Source organism: Chanos chanos, chromosome 4, assembly GCF_902362185.1.
Source record: "Chanos chanos chromosome 4, fChaCha1.1, whole genome shotgun sequence".
Classification (NCBI taxonomy): domain Eukaryota; kingdom Metazoa; phylum Chordata; class Actinopteri; order Gonorynchiformes; family Chanidae; genus Chanos; species Chanos chanos.
In genome coordinates, this window is record NC_044498.1 from 44091022 (window position 1) to 44111941 (window position 20920).

Below are 20920 nucleotides of genomic sequence, written 5' to 3' on the forward strand. Positions count from 1 at the left end.
GAGACTCACTATAACAACAACACTTACACAGCTGAGAATGGGGATCTCTCACTCTCCGCACACATACACACACTGTCAAAAGAATATGCTTTCCTGTAACCTCTGCTTGTGTGTGTGTGTGTGTGTGTGTGTGTGTGTGTGTGTGTGTGCGTGTTGGTGATTTTTAACAGGCTGTGATCGGGTCTGCCAGGGTGCACGGTCAAATAAACACTCTCACACCCCCTCTTAGCAGGCTCTCAGTAACTCTCCCATCAATAGGTTCACATCACACAGAGCTGGGAAATAAACTCACTCAGATGCCCACGGGTTTATTACAAACCTGAGCACCAGAGAGAGAGAGAGAGAGAGAGAGAGAGAGGGAGAGAGAACACAAGAGACTGAGGGGGGGGCGATAAAACAATTGAAATGACTGACATTTCCCTGACTCTCTCTCTAAAATTCTTCCTCCCTCTTATATACTGAACACATCTTAGCCATCCACTTCCATTAACCTCATTCTGGGAAAGAACCAAACAATCTGGAGAGTTTTCAGCAGCCCAAACAACAGTCTTCTCAATACACATAATCACAAAGCTATTTCGCTAATTTGAACCATGTTTAGAAATAAGGTCAGAGCTCTATCCAGAAATAACAGGCTCGCGAAGGCAGACAAGCATATCTGAAAGACTGAAAAAGAGGGCTTTCGCCAAACCGAGATTTAAAAATGTGATGTTTATTTTTCTGACAAAAAAAAAAAAAAAAAAATGAACGGAACAAAGTAACAGATTATTCTTTGACAAGTCTGACATAGATATTAGCGTCCCACAAATGGTTCACTCAATTAACCTAAATTGGAGACCATTTGTCACGGCTGAGATTAAATCACTTTGTTATGGTACTTAATGTCCGTTAGCTGCCGTGAAACTGCTTAGTCATACAAGGGATTAAAAATGCAGTTAGTGGACTACTTTTGCTGGGTAAAACACATTCAAAAGCGTCTGGGATATTTTCATAACAGTATCCCACAAGAGTTTTTTTTATTAATGCATGAGGGTCCAGCTTACGGCTGGTGTCAGTTCCACGAGGTGTGAAAAAAGGCTACTGAAATGGCCCAGCAGGACCTGGACAGTAAAAATGAGATGAGACAGCCAATGATGTGGCACCCAATTGACTAAATCTGGGTTAGATTTCTCTGCAGGTTTCAGAGTTTCATAAAAGAGTTTCTAAGATCGGCAGGATACATCTCTTACTTCCTCTCCCTCTGACTTGCTCCCTCACACACACACACACACACACACACACACACACAAAACGACTGAGGTCATTTAGCATGCAGGCTGTACAGCTCTCCACTGTCTGTGCCAGATGTCAGTGTGTCTGTACCACACAGTGGCAGCATTCCCAGCGACCTGTCTTGCCTCTCCAACTGGTTCACAATCTGCACCCAGAGCCCTTTTTTTTTAATGCCCCCCTCCACAGCACGACAGCCCGCGAACACATGCCTGAACTTCATTTACAACCCTGCAGACAGACAGGTTTCTACTTCTTGAGTGTCAGGATGTGTCTTCCACACAGAGAGACACACTGCAGAGGATGGAGCAACCCACAGGCACTTTTGAGTGACAGCCGACTGGGACTTCAGTGCTGCTGGGGGTTTGGGGGCAGCTGCTGGCAGATACTGATGGCGCAGAGAAAAGCTGTTCCAGTCGAGACACATCCTGACACGGTGCTTCACTTTTTAACAGATTTGAATCCAGATAGCCACTCTAACAAGCACTGCCATTCGTAACTGGAACAATCATTTAAGAGTAAAGCTACACGCTGAATTATACAAACATTTCTTCAGCAGAGTTTGTATACAGAGAATACGAGCACGCACAAATTTTATTGTTGTGTAATGAGAGACTTTAATGATGGAGCTCTATATTCACATTCAGCATCTCATACAGCAAAACACACAATTCTCAAATAATCAAATGACTGATAAAAGTAGTACGAGTACGGAAAAATGAAGGAAAGGGGAAAAAAACAAACAAACAAAAAAAAAACATCCTGAGTAAAAAAAAAAAAATGACCTTGAGTGAAAATGCTCATTTGCTGGCTAAGGATATGCAGGAAATTGCTTAGTTCATTGATATGTGATAGCTATCCCCATTTGACAAGTCTTGGATAGTGCAAGATGTGTAATGATGGCTATTGCACCACCATGGCGTAGAACTGAATACCATGATGGAGCTCTGAAGGGTTGCATGAGACATGTAAAGCATACAGCCAATTCCAGGAGAACACCCCATCAGGTCAGATTCTGAGAAGTTTCCATAACGCTTCAGCATTAAACCACTTAACCACAATTTTAACCATTTAATTTATGATCATATTTAAAATTGCTGGCTAGAAGATCAGATATATACTTCTTCTCTGACATCATAGGAGCTCATAAACAGGTGTAGCTGACAACTTAAAGCTGGAACAGCAGAGAGTACTAAAAACATAATTGCGCCATTAAATCTCATATGGCGTGGACTAAGCCTTGTATCCAGCGGTTACCATTGACCAGGAAAAGGGCATAACGACAGTTGTTGTCGGTTAGATTCTGTAAAGACACATCGCTGTTGCTGAAAGCAATTCTCAAAACGCAAAAATTCTCAAAATGCGAATAGCCCAGCGCAGCAAAGCAAGTTAAAAACGTCTAAGCTAATGCCATGACAGTGTGAACAGCTTGACGGACAGAAAACATGATGACTCATTGTCTTCTTGCCTGAACACTTTTTTTTTTCTTTGCAAACTGAGTCATAACCACTGCTCTACCATGTAGTGTTCAACAGAAGCCCACATAGGTACACAGCATACACTTCCTGCACATGGACAATAGTCATGACTTACACTCATATGAACGTTCTAAGCCAACTTATTAAAAGCTATGGGTGGCAAAGTGGAGGGATCTCTTCTTCTCTCTCTCACTCACTCTGTGTATATGTGAAAACTGTATTCAGAGAAGACTGCCATGGGTTCACAGCTGCACTGATTTATTCCCATCCTGGTTCCTGTGGACCACCTCTACACGACCTCCCACTGATTCTAAATTACATACCACAAGAGCTGCTCTATAATTGCCTAGGTAATCTCAGAATGGAGGAGCAACTTTAACTGAAGGCCTAGCCCCTTGGCATGACAGTCAGCAAAACTGCTCAACTGACGTAAAGCTGCAGTTCTAATATGGGGTTTTTAAGACCAGTTTGTAGAGACATATAACGCAGCCAGGTCAAAAAAGCACTCTGATGTTGGTCTTCAAGAAAACTGAGTACACCACAATCAGACTGAGTACAGTACAAATCAGATTAAACCAGGTAGCCCATTACTTCCCAACCTGAGGAAAAACAAACTTTGTTTTTTATTTAGTACCTTTGTCTTCTACTAAAGAGCATTGCGTGTGTCTGTGAAGCACTTTGAACTCCCTGTAAAGCAGTTTTAGTTACAGTTTCGTATGTAAAGTGGCATACAAATGAAGTATTATAACGTTATGAAAAAAAAACTTTCCAGACTAACCAATTACATATTTAGACAGAACATTCATCTTATCAGACAGTAGCATGACTGCATCAGGGACACTGAGAGATAAGGTTTGGGTTGTTGTTTTTTTTGTTGTTGTTGTTGTTTTTTTTTTAATGAAATAATCACTGCTTAGACTCTGACCCCGCTGTGCTTTGGAGGTTTGACTGGAGTTAATGAGTTTTTAATTTACGGTTTGACTGCTGCTTCACAGAAATGAAAATGCACTGAGGCAAAGCATAACAGATAAGGTAAGCAGGACAAAAACAGAAACAGAGAAAGAAGAAAAAAAAATGAGAGACAGAGAGAGAGAGAGAGAGAGAGAGAGAGAGAGAGAGAGAGAGAGAGAAAGGGAAGATGGACAGATTCAGTCTATATGAAAAAAAAAACAAGCATTCTGCCCTGCGGCTTATAGTTGTAAAATTATAGCCTTAAAGAGAAACACGTAAACAAAAACAGAGATAGAAATAACAATAATCAAAAACATGTATCATGCCTTTTAATTAACTTCGTTGACCATGGGCATCAGTAATTTCTCAGTGCAAAAACAGGGGTGCTTTCAGTTCAACAGTAGCCAACAGCAGTAGACAATGAGCTTTACATTAGGAGGAGGAAGCAGACTAAAAGCAAAAGCCTCAACGCAAATATATGAAACAGATGTAAACTTTCTGTGTGAAGATTGAAGTCTAAACACAGCAGGTATCAAAACAGACCATGACATGTTAAAAATGTGCCAAACACTGATATTTGCACACACATACAGACACATGTACAGACACTGGCTAAACACAGACACATACACGCAGATACAGATAGAAAAAGCCATTTACGCTATCAAACAGGAAGCTTGGTGTGTGCGTGTGGTTGAAGTTCTCGTGTTATGGTGTGAGCCAAACGTGAAGATATAAATTTGATATACCCATGTGCAGACATTTGCTGGCCCTGACCTGGAAAAAAAAAAAAAAAAACGTCAAAAAGGTACTGCTTTAATTGCTAAAACAAAAGGTCGTTTTAGTGTCTGTGTTGCAATGACAAGGGAGGAGTCCCAGAAATAAAGCAGGAGTCGTAAAAGAGACACAGAAAACAAAAGCTTATAATTTTGTCTATTAAAAGGCCATATAACATCAAAGAGAAGCTGGATGACTACATAAGCTTTAGTAGAACGTTATCACCTGAAGATATTCCATAATGTCTGGATAATAAGACAACAGATACTATTTCACACAACACAGTTCTCAGCGAGCAAGCATTCATTCCACTGGACATTAAGATTTACCCAATATTTATCATCTCACAGTCAAATGTGGTGCCACATGCACAAGAGGGGATGAGAGAGAGAGAGAGAGAGAGAGAGAGAGATAAGAGGGACGGAGGGAGAGAGAGAGAGAGAGAGAGAGAGAGAGAGAGATAAGAGGGACAGAGAGAGAGAGAGAGAGAGAGAGAGAGAGAGAGAGAGAGAGAGAGATGCAACAGCCAGAGAAACAGAGGCTGGGTAAGGTCAAGGTAACAGAGTCGAGGCCTTAATCGATCAGACCGTAGAGCCACTTAAACACGCACACAGACAAACACACAAACACACCTTGCTGATTCAGCTAGTGTAGGAGGACACAAGGAGCAGGCGAATCACTTGTGTGTGTGAGATTGTTACAAAAGCTGGCACTTCCCGATTAAAGTATTAGAAACTGGCGCTCCCTGAAGGGGATATCAGGAGTCATAGCATCAATTGTTTTGACAGATGACCCCAGAATGCAAAATATACACAAATTAGCACTCCAAAACAGGAACAGAAAAAAAATATGTATCCAAATGGTACAGCAGGAAACACACACAGACACAAACAATGGGTGTTGTTCTCCCTGCTAGTGCGAATGGAGGTGGTGGGTGCTATAGGAACATGGTGGGGACAAAGCGTTTAGTGTTTTGCTTGGGCTCAAAGCGACATCTCAGCACTCAGCCCACCAACAGACCCAAATATGACGACCCACCACTAGCAGCTGCCACAGAAGAACAGCCTGAATCAGCTCTCTGTTTCCCCTGTGAGTGTGTGTGTGTGTTTGTGTCATACCATCACACTGCCCCTCACAAACTTCAGAGAGCTTTGCATGAATGTGTGTGTGTGTGTGTGTGTGTTTTGCTGTTGTTTAAATGAGAGCTTGCCGATGCCCACTCAGGCACACGCCCAAAGAAAAAAAAAAATGCGGCAAAGCATCTAGAACAATTACACAAACAGTCAAGTTAAATGGCTTTCAGACCTTATCCAGATACTGCCCTGAAGAGATAGGGTATCAAATACTTACCCTTTAAACTGAGAGAGTGTAAGACTCTAAATGTGTGTGTGTGTGTGTGTGTGTATCATGCACAGCACCGCACTATGGCACTATGGAATATCTACAGGCTAGGTGGCATTTAAGGAAAATGGCTGCATACCCGATGTTGTGGTCTGTAATTACACCCCAATCACACCCAATCATGCCAAGTGAACCATGACCTGCAGGATACAAACAGCTCTGAATCTGTGTGTGTGTGTGTGTGTGTGTGTGTGTGTGTGTGTGTGTGAGCGCGCGCGCCTGCGTGTTATAAGCGCTCCTTTCACACTAAAGACAAGTCATCATTCTACACTTGTTCTGTCTGGCAGAGCAGGCGTCCGTCCTCAAGTAACAGAGAGAGAGAGAGAGAAAGAGAGAGAGAGAGACAGAGGGAGAGAGAGAGAGATGAGGGAGATATGGGGGGAGGAATAATTCCTGGCATATGGGCCTGAGGGAGGAGAGAATGAATTAAGTGGACGAGCAGAGACAGGAAGAGAGAGTGCAGAGAAAGAAAGGTAACTGAAGATAATGAAAGAAAGATAAAGGAAGGAAAATTCAGGTTAGAGAGAGAGAGAGAGAGAGAGAGAGAGAGAGAGAGAGAGAGAGAGAGAGAGAGAGAGAGCTGTAGGCATCAAAGAGAGAGAGTGAGAGAGTGATAAAGCCCGAGAGTGAAAGTTGAAAGGATGGCATGATGAAGAAGAACGGAGGAGAAGCAAGGCGTGGCTGGGTGTGGAGTACCATGAGTGCATCAAGGTCATATTTACAGAGCGTGTCTCTTAAAAACCTGGGGAGAAAAAAAAAAGGTGGGGAGACAGACAGACAGACAGATAGAAGGACAGACAGATCATGCTGTGAGAGCTCCGGCAGGGACCTATTTGTATGGGCATGACTTTGTGCTCTCTGTGCATCCATCTGAATGGGACAAAATAAAATCAAGCATTTATAGAGGATGTGTGCTTTAAACCGTACTACATCTGAAAAACTATTACTAGGGGAACAGTTTTGTCAAATCTTTTTTTTTTTTAATTCTTCAATATTTAATGAGAAATCAGAGTGGTTGCCAAAAAGAAGAGAGCACTTTTGGAGATATTTAAAGCTACACTTTGAGTAAAAACAGCATGTTTAAGAATTATATTTAGCCTTGAAGAAAATATAAGCGCGTTGTATGAACCCAGCAGGTAGCTACTAATGCTCTGACAGCACCCATGAGCCGACTCTTCAGTGTGTGGGGGGGGGGGGTTGAGCGTGAGTGTGTGACCTGAAAGGTGGGGGGTGTCCCTATAGACTTGGTCTCTGACATCTGTGTGTGTGTGTGTGTGTGTAGGGGTTAAATGTTTAATTTTGTACTGCACTATACTCCATTTGAGGTCTTTTCTTTGATAGTGAGGGGAAAGTGAAGGATTACTCTTCTCATTAAATATACAATCTACCCTAAGGAGGGTTTCCTCTCTCTCTCTCTCTCACACACATACACACACACATTTCAATAACCACTTACTCTCAGTAGATCTCTCTCTCCCTCTCTCTCTCACACACACCCATATACACACATGCGCTGAGCTGTTTTAATGAAAATTCTGCTTCTTTTATCTCTCCCAAAACATTAATGCAATAATAAATTGCATAAATTCACCTGTCAGAATGATGAAAATGCACAAAAGACTACAGCAGTCACATAATCAAATCTATAAAAGAGCTATAACTGCAGTCTGTCAAGCTCTTACACACAAATAAGCACACCCTAATGGTGCTTACTTAATGGCCGTTCAAACACACCCTTAACATCTATCTCTGCTGAGGTGTGGAATGCCTCAAATGTCATTTCGGCAGAGTATGTCCATTTCACGTTGATCCAAGACCTGTCTGGACTTGTCTGCTTTGGTAATTCAAATACATTCACACATCACATTTAAACAAACCTCACAAATATTGCTTCAAGATGGTTGTCGTTTACCAGTATCACACGGGGATGTCTTTAAGATTCAAGATTTAAGACTGAGCAGTGCAAACAGATCTCTGCACTCCTGAGACACACACACACACACACACACACACAACAGGGAAAATCGCATAAATGTGTGGGCTCAGTCTATTGTCCCATATACCAGAGACGCAGGCATTAGTTCTGACACACACGGAGGGCGGCCGTATTCAGCGCTCTGTGTATCACAGCTGTAATTGGGCTTAAGACTCTCAAGACCAATTACAGAGTAATTAATTTCATCTCTATTCTATGGCGTCTCATTAAAAAGGACATATACGCAAGATATTCTTATCAGAAAATGAAACCGATTCAAAGACCAAATGCCACATGCTTTCAAAGTGCTGCTTTCTCAATAGATACAGAAATTCCCAACAAACACATTCTGACTGGCATGCCACAGGACAGCAGATCACCACAACACAGCAAGGACTGAAGACATTTTCAACACTGAGGGAATTTTATCAAGAATAAATCAATAAATAACACACAAAAATCTACAAGCCTTGGACACTAAAGGAGAAAATACACACAGTTTGGACTGGGCATTTGAAAGAAGGTTTTCTGCACGCTTTGAATTCTTGAAAAAAAAAAAAAAAAGGTTTTAAAATTCCATTCTTTGCATATGGGATTTGCGTGATAATAATATTATGAGTAATTCTGAGCATGGAAACTAAACCTATGACTCGGTTTGGTCCACTGCTTTTTGTGGTGAAAGAGTGTGAATCACTCTCACACATGTTTGTGGAAGAGAGAGAGAGAGAGACACAGCCTGGATGGAATACAAAGACCCTAAGTTTACCCAACACAGACTTTGGTGCACTTCTCCATTTATGGTTTTGACAACAAGAGGATTTTGGAGAGGCAGACAAACTTGTTTTTAGTTTGAGCTCTTGGGCGGCTAAACCGAGTTTCAACCTTTCATTAGCCTATGTCAGACACAACCACACACACGCACAGAACTCATTTTTACAGTTCCTAAGGCATGAGCAGAACGCAATTACACCAGGACCTCCGTCACAAACATGCCAATCAGAACTGTCCAAACACTGCTGAGTTTGATCAGTAACAGATAATGGATTTAAGAAACTGACTTATCCTTAGAAGACACTCGCACTCTGACTGACGAAAGAGCGAGAGAACGTGTATGAAACAGAAATTCTTTTACGGTTGAGGCCAAACTCATTTCTCACAGTTTCACTGCTACTGCTGGACATAAAATAGGATTACAGCATACAATCTACAGCATAGGAATGCCATTGGTAGGGTCAGTTAGTAACTGGGCTTATCTTTACCCATTCACAGTCAAATAACTGCTATCCAAAACACAAACAAGGCTGTAGAGTTTGAGTGATCACTCCACTCCTGAAAATGTTCTCAAATAAGCAAAAACACTCGCAAGCTGCCAGAACAGAGCAGAAAATCTGTATGCCTACGCATCACAACCCTCAATCAACTGACACGCTGTGCCCCCAAACCACAGACAGACCTTTACATTCAACCAACAGAGCAGCTCCAGTGTTCAATACACCAGCACTTTATTCAGCCTCACTGAGTAGACAGCCTGAATCTCATACACACCAACGCTTAACCTACTGACACAAAGTTTAATGAAAAGTGCTTCAGCAGCACCTTCACAGCTGACTCCATAATTAGTGTCTCCATAAGGGTACTCAACAAATACACACACACACACACACACACACACACGTAGATGAATGTGGCAGTCTGTGGTTTTTGAATGAATGTTTATCGGTTGGCATGCGGCCTCTTTGGCAGGCAGGCGTATACATTCCACCATGTGTTTATGTATGTGTATGAGTGCGCGTAAGAGAGGGATCCCATGTCAGGTCAGTAACAACTGAACAGAAAACAGCAGCTTCTACTTCACAAACGAACAGCTAGAACGAAAATAAATAAATAAATAAATAAATAAAAATAAAAGATCTTATCCTGCATGCGATTTTGATCTTTGCCTAACTGTATTTCTTGTTACTCAATAGACTACTGTAGTATCAATACACCATAATGGTGTGCTAGAGGTCAAACACAAGAATTTTACAGAGGATAATGTGTAATGCACACCAATGACACTGAAACCACATATAATCCTAAAAGGTAACATTAGCCTACGTGGCAAAAACTCAATAGAGATCATGTCCATTTCATGACAGACCACACAGGGAAAAGTGCTGACGCACAGTTTTGAGGTGATCTGATCTAATGCCTGTATACCTACATACAGAGAATGCAAACAGTATTCAGAAATAGCGGTACGAGCATGTTCCTGAGGGAAAGGTGAAAGAGAAAGAAGAAGGAGGGGGGAAAAGAGAGAGGGAAAAAAAAAACATCCGGAACCTGTGTATATAAGGGAACTCCATTCTAAGAAGAGAGAAGCAGTCCGTTCCAGACAAATTGTCAAAATAAAAGCCAGAACACATTCTAAAAGAAGGGCAGTACAGTAAAGTAGGTCAATCACAGTGCAGGCCAAGCCAACCACTTGCCCCACATCCCACAGTTATACACCCTCTTACGGTCTGACCCGACCAGTCATCACACTGGACAACTTCCCAGCGACGCCACCCATACCAGTGCCCACGCAGGCAGCGCTCGAGCTCTTTAAACCTAACTTTGCGGGGTTTTTGCTTTCTAACTTTTAAGGGCCATTGATTTACCCCTAAGAAGAGTGGTACAGCTATAGGTAAACACCAGAGGTTTCTGGTGAAAACAGGTGGAGCTGTGTGGTCACCCGAGCCACACGGGCATTCAATATAGCTTGAGCTTTTAGTAGTTTAACGGTTTTCTTAGTCACGTTGCTTGGAAGTTTAACGTTAACTATGCGGACAGTACGATAAACACATCTCCATAAACCCAGACTATTCCACTGAGAAAAAAAACGATCACTCATAAAGGTACCAGTCTAGTGGTGTGCACTCTCCCCCAGACGGAGAGCAATGATGCCCCAATCGACCGTGCAGATCGGGGTACATACAAATAGCCTATCCAGAAAGCAGCAGAGGTCCGATGACTCCACATTATGTTATGAGTTTATTCAACACCACGGAAGCCCAAGGACTAATGCATATTGTGAAATGTGTGACAGATCGAAGGCACTGCTTCAAACCATTCTTTGTTATTTGAGTTTGTTGAATGGTTCTCTTAAAATCAAGTATTCATTAATTAACCGCTACATCACACTGATGAGGAACTTGTGCAAATGTCATTTGAAATACACGCAACCCCGCCGTTCTTTTTAAAGTGGAGAATAGTTCCTCTTATAATAATTGCAGTAAATCCATTTTGACAGTCTACTCATTTGAATTCGAGTCAAACTTATTTCCTTTTGTGTATTGCACTGCTCATAAGACACACCTTTGCTAGTTCATTAAAGAACAAAGGGATTGATGCAAGCGGTTTATGTTTACGGCAAAGCCGCAGAGGATGGTTCATCATTGAACGATTTGGCAGTGCTTTGTAAATCCACCGACAGTGCTCCAGATACAACGGCGCCTTCATTTTAAGACGGACTGGCTGGGTGTAACCTAGATATGAACTTTTTGACAAGAATTACTTATAATTAGCCAACAAGGATAAATGAAATGACAACATTGCCAGAACAACGCCACAACGCCTGCTGAGCAATTGATAAACTAACACGACACTTTGCAATATTGCACCTGCCTAACTCGAATTAAGAACTGTTGTTGTTCTATGACAAATCAGGAACACTTTGTTGCTACGGTCATTTCAGTTGCTTGACACTTTGTTGTTTTTCGATGCCCAAGTGACTGATCTTGGCAATCGACTTCAAAGTAATCTGCGCGTGCCAACCTACGCATGCCACCTAAATTCCAATTAACGGATAACCGGCGTTCATGGCGCGAGCGTGTCACAATTCTTATGTCAATGGCGGCCAGAGAGTTTGTTTATTATGATCATGAACTCAAACAATCCAAGTGTTCACCAAACTGAAGGTTTCGAGGAAATGCGACATTTCAAAGAGAGTGTCCTTGCAGCAAATCTACCTTTGAACTCCTCTCGGATGAGGGCGAAGCAAACACAATAAAAACAAGACATCGAGGACACAATGTTGTACACAGGCACTTCAGTTCTTTGATTGTATGGTAAGTTACCGAGCTCTCCACTTAAGAGGCTGCAGTTCTACGCCTCTGCCCTCTAGCTATGCAACACAGTTTTGGCACAGTCGTTTCAGAGAACAACAGCATGCCCGGAATGCACATCAGGTCTCACATGTTAATGTTTCCGCTCAAACGCCTCTGTGGCACAGCATATATGTGTTACCTGGGGATGCAGTTCGGAGAGGACCCGTCAATTTCCCATGTTGCGAACAGGTTCATGGGCACCGGTCTGTTCAGTGCCCCGCTCCCTGGGAAGCTCAGCCGGCCACTTCTCTCCGCCATGCTCCCAAGTGTTGTCCAATGCACCTTCACCCGATGCTGTCCAATTCTACTTTCGGAACTGTGGTTAATTTAGACAAGCGTTTGAAAGTACATATACGCGGGTACGTAAATACGCGAAGTTATATTCACGGCTAATGCATTAGGAGAGTGCCGTTCCAGACAGCAGGTTCACGTCGCTGCTATTCTCCCCATGCCGGAATTCTCTCACCGTTCGCTCTACGCTCCGTCCACAAAACTGCAGTACCACTCTCCCACCACCGCCCCCAGGAAGTCACGTCATTGTAATAATTGGCAACTCAACGTGGTCGCGCATTCATTCACCGATACGGGTGGGTTTGTCACAAGTAGTTAGTGTAGTTGGCCGTAGTCTTGTTTGAAAGGACATATGCACGTTAAGTATGCAGTATTTTGAACGGACCAGAGACATGCCGAATATAGCCTACTGATAGTGTAAGGAAACACCTCTTAATCAGGATCGTCTTTTGGCCTATATTAATTTGTGAGTGAGGGGCATTGTGTGTTTCATGTTACAGCTGCTCAAACACACACCCTCACGAGGGCTCCATAACCTGTACACTTAAGAGAATCATGTCTTTGACGTTGGCACCAAGGGCACGCAAAGGGTTAAATTGGAATGGAAAGTTAACACGCTAAAATTGTTTGGATTTCTCAGCGCTATCTTATTGTGTCTGATGAGTGACTGCCGCCAGCTGTATAAATGATACAACTAAGATTTCATAGGCACACGGTGTTCCACCCTTACAGAGAGGAATTCACTGCACTTACCGCTTAATGGCACCTGATATAATACAGATATAATTATGTGAATATTTCTGCTTGGGAAGAGGCCAGCTAAAACTTAATTTTTTCACGCACCTGTACTCCACGTACCTTTTTTTTCTCACTAATTGTAACAAAGTCATTATAATTAAGCACACTGTGGTTTGCAGTATTTTAAAATATGTCAAATGGCTATGCTTCACATCCCAACAACCTGATTAATTATGGAAATAATTGTGTAAACCCTTATCACAGCTTAACCTAGATGTGCTCTACAGTGCAGTGGTGTTTGGACAATGCAAAAAAGAAATTATATAATGAAAAGTGCTAGAAGTATTGGGGACTCAAAGTAATGTGGATCCAATATTGTTACTCTGTTTTATCATTGTACCAGATAAAGAATTCTCTCCTTGAGCATGAAACTTCAGATGACTACACAGACAAAACACATTCTTTAGAAGTAACTTCAACTTCAATTTCAATTTTCAATTCATCACAGAGTTCTTGACCTTGTATATTGTTCATTCACAATGAGGACATGCTGTTTCATAACTACCTTCACCATTCAGTGTCAAAATAAGAAGCAGTGTTTCCAGTCGTCCTTCAATTATATGAGAGTTCAGCTTGACTGCAGCTCAATTCAAACAGAAACTGGGTTGTCAAGCTCCTCATTGCAATGCAGGTCAATATTTTGAGCCCATGGTTCAAGCTCAATTCTTTGTCTTCTCTGGGAAATTCAAACTGAAGAAATCAGTAGCACAACCACAATCTTCCTATTTATCAAACATAATGGTTTTTTTTGTTTGTTTGTTTTTTTTGCTTTTGCAAAGCCTTGTGATTGATTTCAATTTCATTTTTTTAAAATAATTTTTGTTTTCTCTCCATAGCTGTGAGGTCAGTCTGGAACAGTGGAGATTTCATCAGAGATCAGCTGTGAGGACGCCATTTAACCACTTATAGTGAAAACATCCTCTTTTCCCTCTGGATTTAATAGGAAACGTGACTGGCCGAGTTCAACAATGAGAATGCTCTTACATTCCTGGTTGCTGCTGCTGCGGCTCCATTTTCTCCTGACCTTCGGAGGCTAATTCACAATCAGTCCCTGCCCATTGGCTCTTATCATTTGCTGAGTGCCCAACATCACGCAATTGCTCTCCATTCAGCCATCAAAAGCATGGAATAATGGTTGGGAGGAAATCATTTGTTTGTGGCTCAAAGTGTCAATATAAAACCAGGAAAGAGAACCTTCACTGTAAACAAGGGACTTTCCACTGGTTACTTCTTGTGCACTACTACATCAAAACCTGCATTTTACTCAGAAATAGGAATTAAGTTCAGTCCGGCCCTGAGCGCAAGACTGACCAAAGGTTATGTGCAAGTTTGCCCGAATTAAGAGTTCATTTTATCTGTAACGAAAAAGCCAAACAAAGTTTTTCAGATATATTGGCATGTTGCCCCTAGCTCAAAAGAATATGATTCTGATTGTCAAAGCAAATCTGAGTCGTCAAACTATTACACAAAAAAAAAAAGCTACAGATACAATCTTTCAATTTGTATTGATTCCCTTGCACCATCTAGTGGCAATGGGCAGCATGAGATTTTGACTGTACTATTTTTTTTTCTTAATTGTGTGAAAAATAAGACAGGGACAAGACAGCAGATTTAGATTTTGGATTCTTTATAGCAAATCAATTTCACAGTCAAAGATTAGTACAATCTGCAAAACATTTACTTAACCCCACTCCCCTCCCCCCCCAAACATTTTTCATAACCATCTCCCAAAGACCTTCTAAAGTCAAAAGTTCAGAAACCAGACAAACATAGAATAGTAAACTGACTTCCAAGACCTGGGATGTTTACTGGAAAGCAGAATCAGTCAGCTGGATCACATTTAAGTTGTGTGTCAACATACACCAGATACCTGAAGTACCAGAAAATTCCTCCCGGCCAGCCCAGGCCTTCTGTTGTCCAGCTAACAGGGATCCTGCTTCATGGTCTGCCCCCAAACCACTTCAACAGCTCGGATATGAATAAAAACCCTCTTACTTCTCTACTTGCCCACCCACCCCAAGATTACAAAGACATTACTCTCGGGCTCTCACATCAAAATATTAAAAATTTAACGAATTAAGGGACTGGTTACATAGTTTACACCATAACTGATTGTGCCCGAATCAAATGATGCCAAGTGCACTGCCACTTAGTAATGTCACCTACATTTTAACAGACTGACAATACTACATCTTAATAAAAAAAGTGTTTTTATTGTTTGTACTACTGGTCACTGTGAGCAGCGGTAAGGACCTGAGGCCAAGAAAGGCCATTTATCCCCCATTTTAAAGTACATTAACTAAAGCACAAAGTTTCATTAGATGCATTTCCGCTGACTTCAACAGCTGAGTTCTGTTTTTTTTTTTTTGCTCAATAGAAAGGGTTTTCAAACAAAAGAAAGTTACATCAAAAGGTCTTTTTTTTTTTTTTTTAACATGGGATGCACCATCCAAACTGGACATCTCACCAGACAGACAAAAAAAAAAAAAAAAAAAAAAAATTTATTACCAGTCTACATTTAGCTTTGTCCCAATAATTAGAAAAAGAGAAATGGGAACTGTACGTACTGTAGGTCTGCAGCACTACACCACTCATACATCAGTTCACTCATACACAGGCTCACATTCAACCATACAGCTGACACACCGCTCACTCACAAAACAAACCACCTCATGACACCCTCAGTGCTGACTCTCTACTGAGGCCGAGCGAGAGCGGGACTGCTTCTTCTGGGCGATGGGGGACTGAGAGCGAGATCGGGAGCGAGAACGAGATGGGGAGCGGGCGGGTGCAGCGCGACCGCCCGAGGATTTCTTCTCTGGGGTGCGGCTGGCCGAGCGGGAGCGGCTCCTGGAACGGTTCCTGCTGCGGCTGCGGCTCTGAGACTTGGAGCGGGATCGTGACCGAGAGTAACTGCGGGAGCGGCTCCTGCTGCGACTGGAAAGACGACACAGACAGTAGGGAGGGTTCAAAGAACTGCTACGTGTGGCAAGATGTGCTTACGTACACCCCCACCCCTGTTACTGGGTCACCGCATGATACAAAAGGACTACAACAGAAGTCTTTCTGCATCTATAGTATCTATCAAATCAACAGAACACAGATGTATATACGGTCACAGCTGTGGCACTTACTTCCTCTTGCGATCCTCAAAGAGTTTCAGCTTGCGTCCGTTCAGGTCCGTGCCATTCAGTTTATCGATGGCATTCTTCATGTCACTGTGAGAGGCAAATTCCACCACCCTGCCAATTTGACAGTAAAGAGGTGAAAAAACAAAACAACAAAAAAAGACCCCTCAAAACACAAAACAAGCCCCTTATATCTTATGCATGTCCGGTGTCCCAAATGCCTGAAATTTGTTTGAAGTCATGAATGTTAAAAACCCTCTCTCGCATCTTTAGTGATGCTGTCACACATTTCAGGTTGCAGTGAAGTTCTACCTACCCCTCGTTCTTGTTGGTTCTGTGGGCATCCACAAACGTCACCTCCCCGACCTTTCTCATCAAGTCCTTTAGGTCCTGTAGCAAAGACACTGAAAGTCAGCAGTATTCATATGCCTCAAGGACAAAAATACATCGACCACAGATACCACATCCCATCCTCTATTAATAAACCCAGAGGGCACTGCTTTCTAGGCATGGTTGTTCATAACGCTATACAAACCCAGAAGGTGCTTCAACACATGCTGCAGCAATGTTTCAGGACAACTGCTTCAGGGCTAGGAGCAACACTTTCTCCTCATCCAAAGAGCACAGAGGCTTGCAACTGAGTGCTTTTATTAAAAGAAATTTCATACATCTTTCATTAGTGGGGGGGGGGGGACATCCATGGCGAGAGGTGAGAACAGAGGCCCAAATTCTCTAAGTGCAACAACTTCATTCAACTAGATGAAGTACCAAATTGCTTATGTAACTTGCGTGGCGGATTGGTTGTCTACATTAATTTGGGTATTTCGGGAACCGAATGTCACATGAATTGATCAGGCTGGCGCGCTCTACATGATGCATTTCCTGTCACTTCTCTTCAGAGGGACTTACTCGTGCGGATCCATTCAAAGTATCTCTGGGTAAGACTTATGAAAGCTGCGAAGTTTCCCCACTGTAACCCACCCAGGCCTAATAGTGTAAATAGTGTAACCCCTTAACACAGAACCAACCACATGAGGGTTGTGCTACTTACCGTTGCAAACCACAGCAGACATTAGCAAAGAGCCACTTGTCCAATTAGCAAATCGGAACCAACGCAGTGTAAAGCCCATGAGTAACGACCTTGGCCTTGCCTCCGAATCCGGCCTCCATAAGTAAGGAACCACCAGAGAGAGCAAGTAGTAGGGGAAGGGGGGTGGGCGCGAACTCAACCTCCTACACCCCCCTTGCTTCGTCAGCAACAGATAAAGACCCAAACGGGAGAGAGCAATTGGAAGTGGGACCGATTTGGAGGGGGGAGGCTGGTAACAGCAGTCGGAGTGCCAGACCACAGACCCTCCAGAGAGTGGCTACGGCCCTCCGCTAAGGCTATCCTGTGCTAGACCACTTTCACCCCGTACAGGGCCCAGCCAAGACTTAGACCAGCGGCAACTGCGTGTAGGAAGAGGCACCAAATGGACACTATTCAGAACACAACCAGGAGAGGGCGCTATGCACATCAGACGCCTGCACCTCCTGGGAGGCTGAGCATGCAACTCCAATTAAAGCAAACCAGACAAGTGCAGCTGTTAAAAACAAAAAGGTTTGAAAAGATGGTCTGGGTTAGATAACCTTTGCACCATTGAGACTAATAACTTTCATAACAGAAAATATAACTGCTGTAAATGGCTTCACCACAATGTCAGACAGAATAGGCGTCCGATAACTCCTTGGCTACGGATAAGAACATCGTGATGAAAGAATTCTGTCCTCTAAAAACAAAGATGTGAAGGGAAGAGAAGAACTGCTCTGCAGGAGAAGCAAGAGGAGGGGGAGCCACTTCTCCATGGCGACCACATGGGGGCGCTCTCTCACCTGCCAGCTTATACGGGAAGACAGATTCTCCACGATGATTCTGTGTTCAGTTCGCACAGGTGGGCCATACCTGAAACAAGAGGAAGTACCCAACAATATATCAAATACTGACAAACACCAGTCATGTTAAAATATGTTACTATTACATGAGGTGCCTACACCTAAATACTAATATTAAACTCTGTTCCAATACCTCGAACCACCACTACGAGACTGGCGGTAGCCTGCAAAGCGCGGAGAAAAACGGCCTCCCGCTCCTGGACCACCTCCTCTTCCTCTGCGCGAGCGAGCATGCTCAATAGTCACCCTGGAGACATTCACATTTATTTAAGCATAGATTCCAAGAATAATGCACCTGCATTTGAAAAAAGCTTCAAGATCACTCTCCATTCTAATAATTTCCATTTACACTCTATGAAACATTACAATATTTGATGAAGTTGGGGTCATTTGGTCACAAACAAACCTCTCACTGCACAGCTCTTTGCCATTCAACTCGTATACTGCGTCATCGGCATCTCTGTGGTCGTCAAACTCCTGAAAATGAAGAACCGTCAATCAAGGCGCTCTGACCAAAATCACAAAGTTATCTGTAATTAGCAGGATTCTTACCACAAATCCAAATCCATTCTTCAGGTTGATCTCTCGTATACGACCGTAGCCCTTAAAAAACTTCTCCACGTCTCTTTCACGGGCGTGGGGGCTCAGACGGCCAATGAAGACACGACATCCACTCATGGTTAGTTACGGCTAAATCTGAGGGAAATGAGCAACAAACGCTTAGCGAGAAAACCAGCCGCCGCCGAAGTCGTCATTCGGCCTCTAAGTAAACTAGCAACTTAACAAACCCCGACTAAATTCAAGTCAAGATCATGCGTCACTATTTGAATGTACCACAATTTGATGTAACGTACTTAAACGATCGGCTGAATTAGTACGATGGCAATTGTTCAGCATGAAGAAGGAACGTTAATAAATTTCACTAAACCAGAAGAGCGACAAAGGCAAATTTGCCTATGTGCTCGTGTGTTGGCAGTATGTCAGCAGCTAGCTAGCTAACTAGCCTGCGCCACAAACGAGCTTCGTCACGGTTTAACACGAGAAAAGGCAAACGAGGAGTATGAAACTACCGACCACTTTGCTCTTCATTTTGACTGATATTTCCACATTATTGTATAAATAGTAATTTCTACGCACTTAAACGACAAAAAGTTAGTTCCACAGACTACCCTGCCTATCTTTATGCTGACGTTGTATGTAGCACTAACGGTTAAGACTGCGTTGAAAAAAATAATACTTTTTTTACCACTTTTAACAGGTCGAGAGATGCCATAATAACAAGATGAAGGTATTTCATCTACATGGAATTATCAATGACAACGGAGATAAAACAATAGATGCGACTTCTCACCTTTACGTTGCAACTTGCAATGACAAAATGGCGACTGCTCATAATGTGGAAAACAGGAACTGACCGAACGTGTTTTATTCACTGTGTGAGGGGGTGGGGCGTATGCATAAATAGCTACTGTTGGTACCGAAAACGAAAAGTCAAGGCAAGTCAGCTAAGTAGGTCATCAAAAATCTGTGTGTTATACAGGAACATACATTTCCCACAATACATGACGGCCGATGGCTTATGTAGCTCTAAGAATTGTATCTGTCTAGCAAATATTATTAGTGAAAATCATGCGGGAACCTGTATGATCCGGTCAAAGCTGGTCAGCTCCATTGCTAACTTTGACGCAGAACATGGACCAGTAATGCTTTAGCTGTCTGCATGTTTGCTGTTGACAACGAAACTCGCCCATTTACCAAACGCAGAGGTCACGTTTCAGTGGTTGCATCCTGCTCTTTTTCTCCAAGTTTTGCAGACCTTTGTCTTTAGTGTGTCATGATGAGAATATTGCACTCAGTTAAAATGTGTAGGCAGTGTGAATTATGAGCATTATTACATGAATAAGATCTAATCTAATCACTTGTTCTTCTTAATCACACCGAGGAAGTGAAATGCCATTTGCTTGGCTAATTTACACCTGTATATAGCGTTTTCTAGAAGCTTCTGGAACACCAAATACAGGTCTCTCTCTCCTCCGCCCACACTCTCTCTCTCTCGCTCACACACACACACACACACTTTTTAATTAGTTCTCTGTGACAAACACTGTAAGAGTTCTACGTTTAGGCTGATAAAAAAAAATCAAATAGATTTGGTGACACATCACATAAATATCAGCAGAACTAAAGAAACAAACGAAAGAAAGGTGTTATTCTTAATTTCTTTATTCTCCAACCATTCTTAAAACTGGCATTGTCTCTCAGTTCAGAAAAGCATATACCAATTGAGTTTAAAATTAACATAGACCAATAGAAAAGGACTCCTTGACTGTTCTAACAGAAAGTGCCAAAACCTGTTTCAGTGACATCTGGAGCACTGGCTTCTTCAGTCAAAACACCACCCCACAGGGAAAAAAAATGAAGGAATCTCAGGTTGTATAAGCATACAGTTTAATGATACTGCAAGTAAAAAAAGGAATTTCAAATACTGACTATAATCAAAATATGCAATACAAATATATAAATAAGGAAATATAATTTCTGGTGTCTTGACTCCAGTTGTCATGGCGATTGTGGTCATATAATACTTCCGTAACCACCTGGGATTCCATGACAGCCTTGGTACGACTTGAGGGGGGATGGTGTGTGGCCTTGAATGGAAGAACACAACCCAACACCCGTACAGAAACAAAAGCGACCAAAAATAATTATTCCAGATAGGGAGGTCTGACCTTGAATTTGGGACGAGACCACTGCATCAACAGTACACTGTAACAGATTTGTTATCACACATAA

The 20920-nt window shown here is 42.4% G+C and overlaps 3 protein-coding genes across 3 annotated transcripts in view; all 3 read right to left on the reverse strand.

Annotated features, from left to right (window-relative positions):
• The window catches only part of pacs2 (phosphofurin acidic cluster sorting protein 2), a 36438-nt gene extending 24202 nt beyond the window's left edge, over window positions 1–12236 (reverse strand). The window contains exon 1 of the mRNA XM_030771794.1: window positions 12118–12236. Coding sequence (XP_030627654.1) covers window positions 12118–12236 — 119 coding nt within the window. The remainder of the gene's footprint in view (window positions 1–12117) is intronic.
• The window catches only part of LOC115809930 (synaptojanin-2-binding protein), a 131991-nt gene that overhangs the window by 90958 nt on the left and 20113 nt on the right, over window positions 1–20920 (reverse strand). The gene's annotated exons all lie outside the window — the stretch shown is intronic.
• On the reverse strand, window positions 15550–19514 carry srsf5a (serine and arginine rich splicing factor 5a). The gene is made up of 8 exons (XM_030771808.1): window positions 19479–19514; window positions 18680–18823; window positions 18534–18604; window positions 18261–18374; window positions 18068–18137; window positions 16512–16585; window positions 16202–16309; window positions 15550–16004 (listed from the first exon to the last, which is right to left on the reverse strand). The coding sequence occupies exons 2-8, from the start codon at window positions 18803–18805 to the stop codon at window positions 15749–15751; spliced, it is 819 nt and encodes a 272-aa protein (XP_030627668.1). The 5' UTR covers window positions 18806–18823; window positions 19479–19514; the 3' UTR covers window positions 15550–15748.

Bases quoted from the DNA above. Each gene is read 5' to 3' on its own strand.
- srsf5a (XM_030771808.1), bottom strand. From the start codon at position 18,805: ATGAGTGGATGTCGTGTCTTCATTGGCCGTCTGAGCCCCCACGCCCGT. The intron at 18,138-18,260 runs GTATTGGAACAG...CTCTTGTTTCAG, and splicing joins TCTCGTAGTGGTGGTTCGAG to GTATGGCCCACCTGTGCGAA. The intron at 16,005-16,201 runs GTAAGTGCCACA...TCGTCTTTCCAG, and splicing joins TTTGAGGATCGCAAGAGGAA to TCGCAGCAGGAGCCGCTCCC.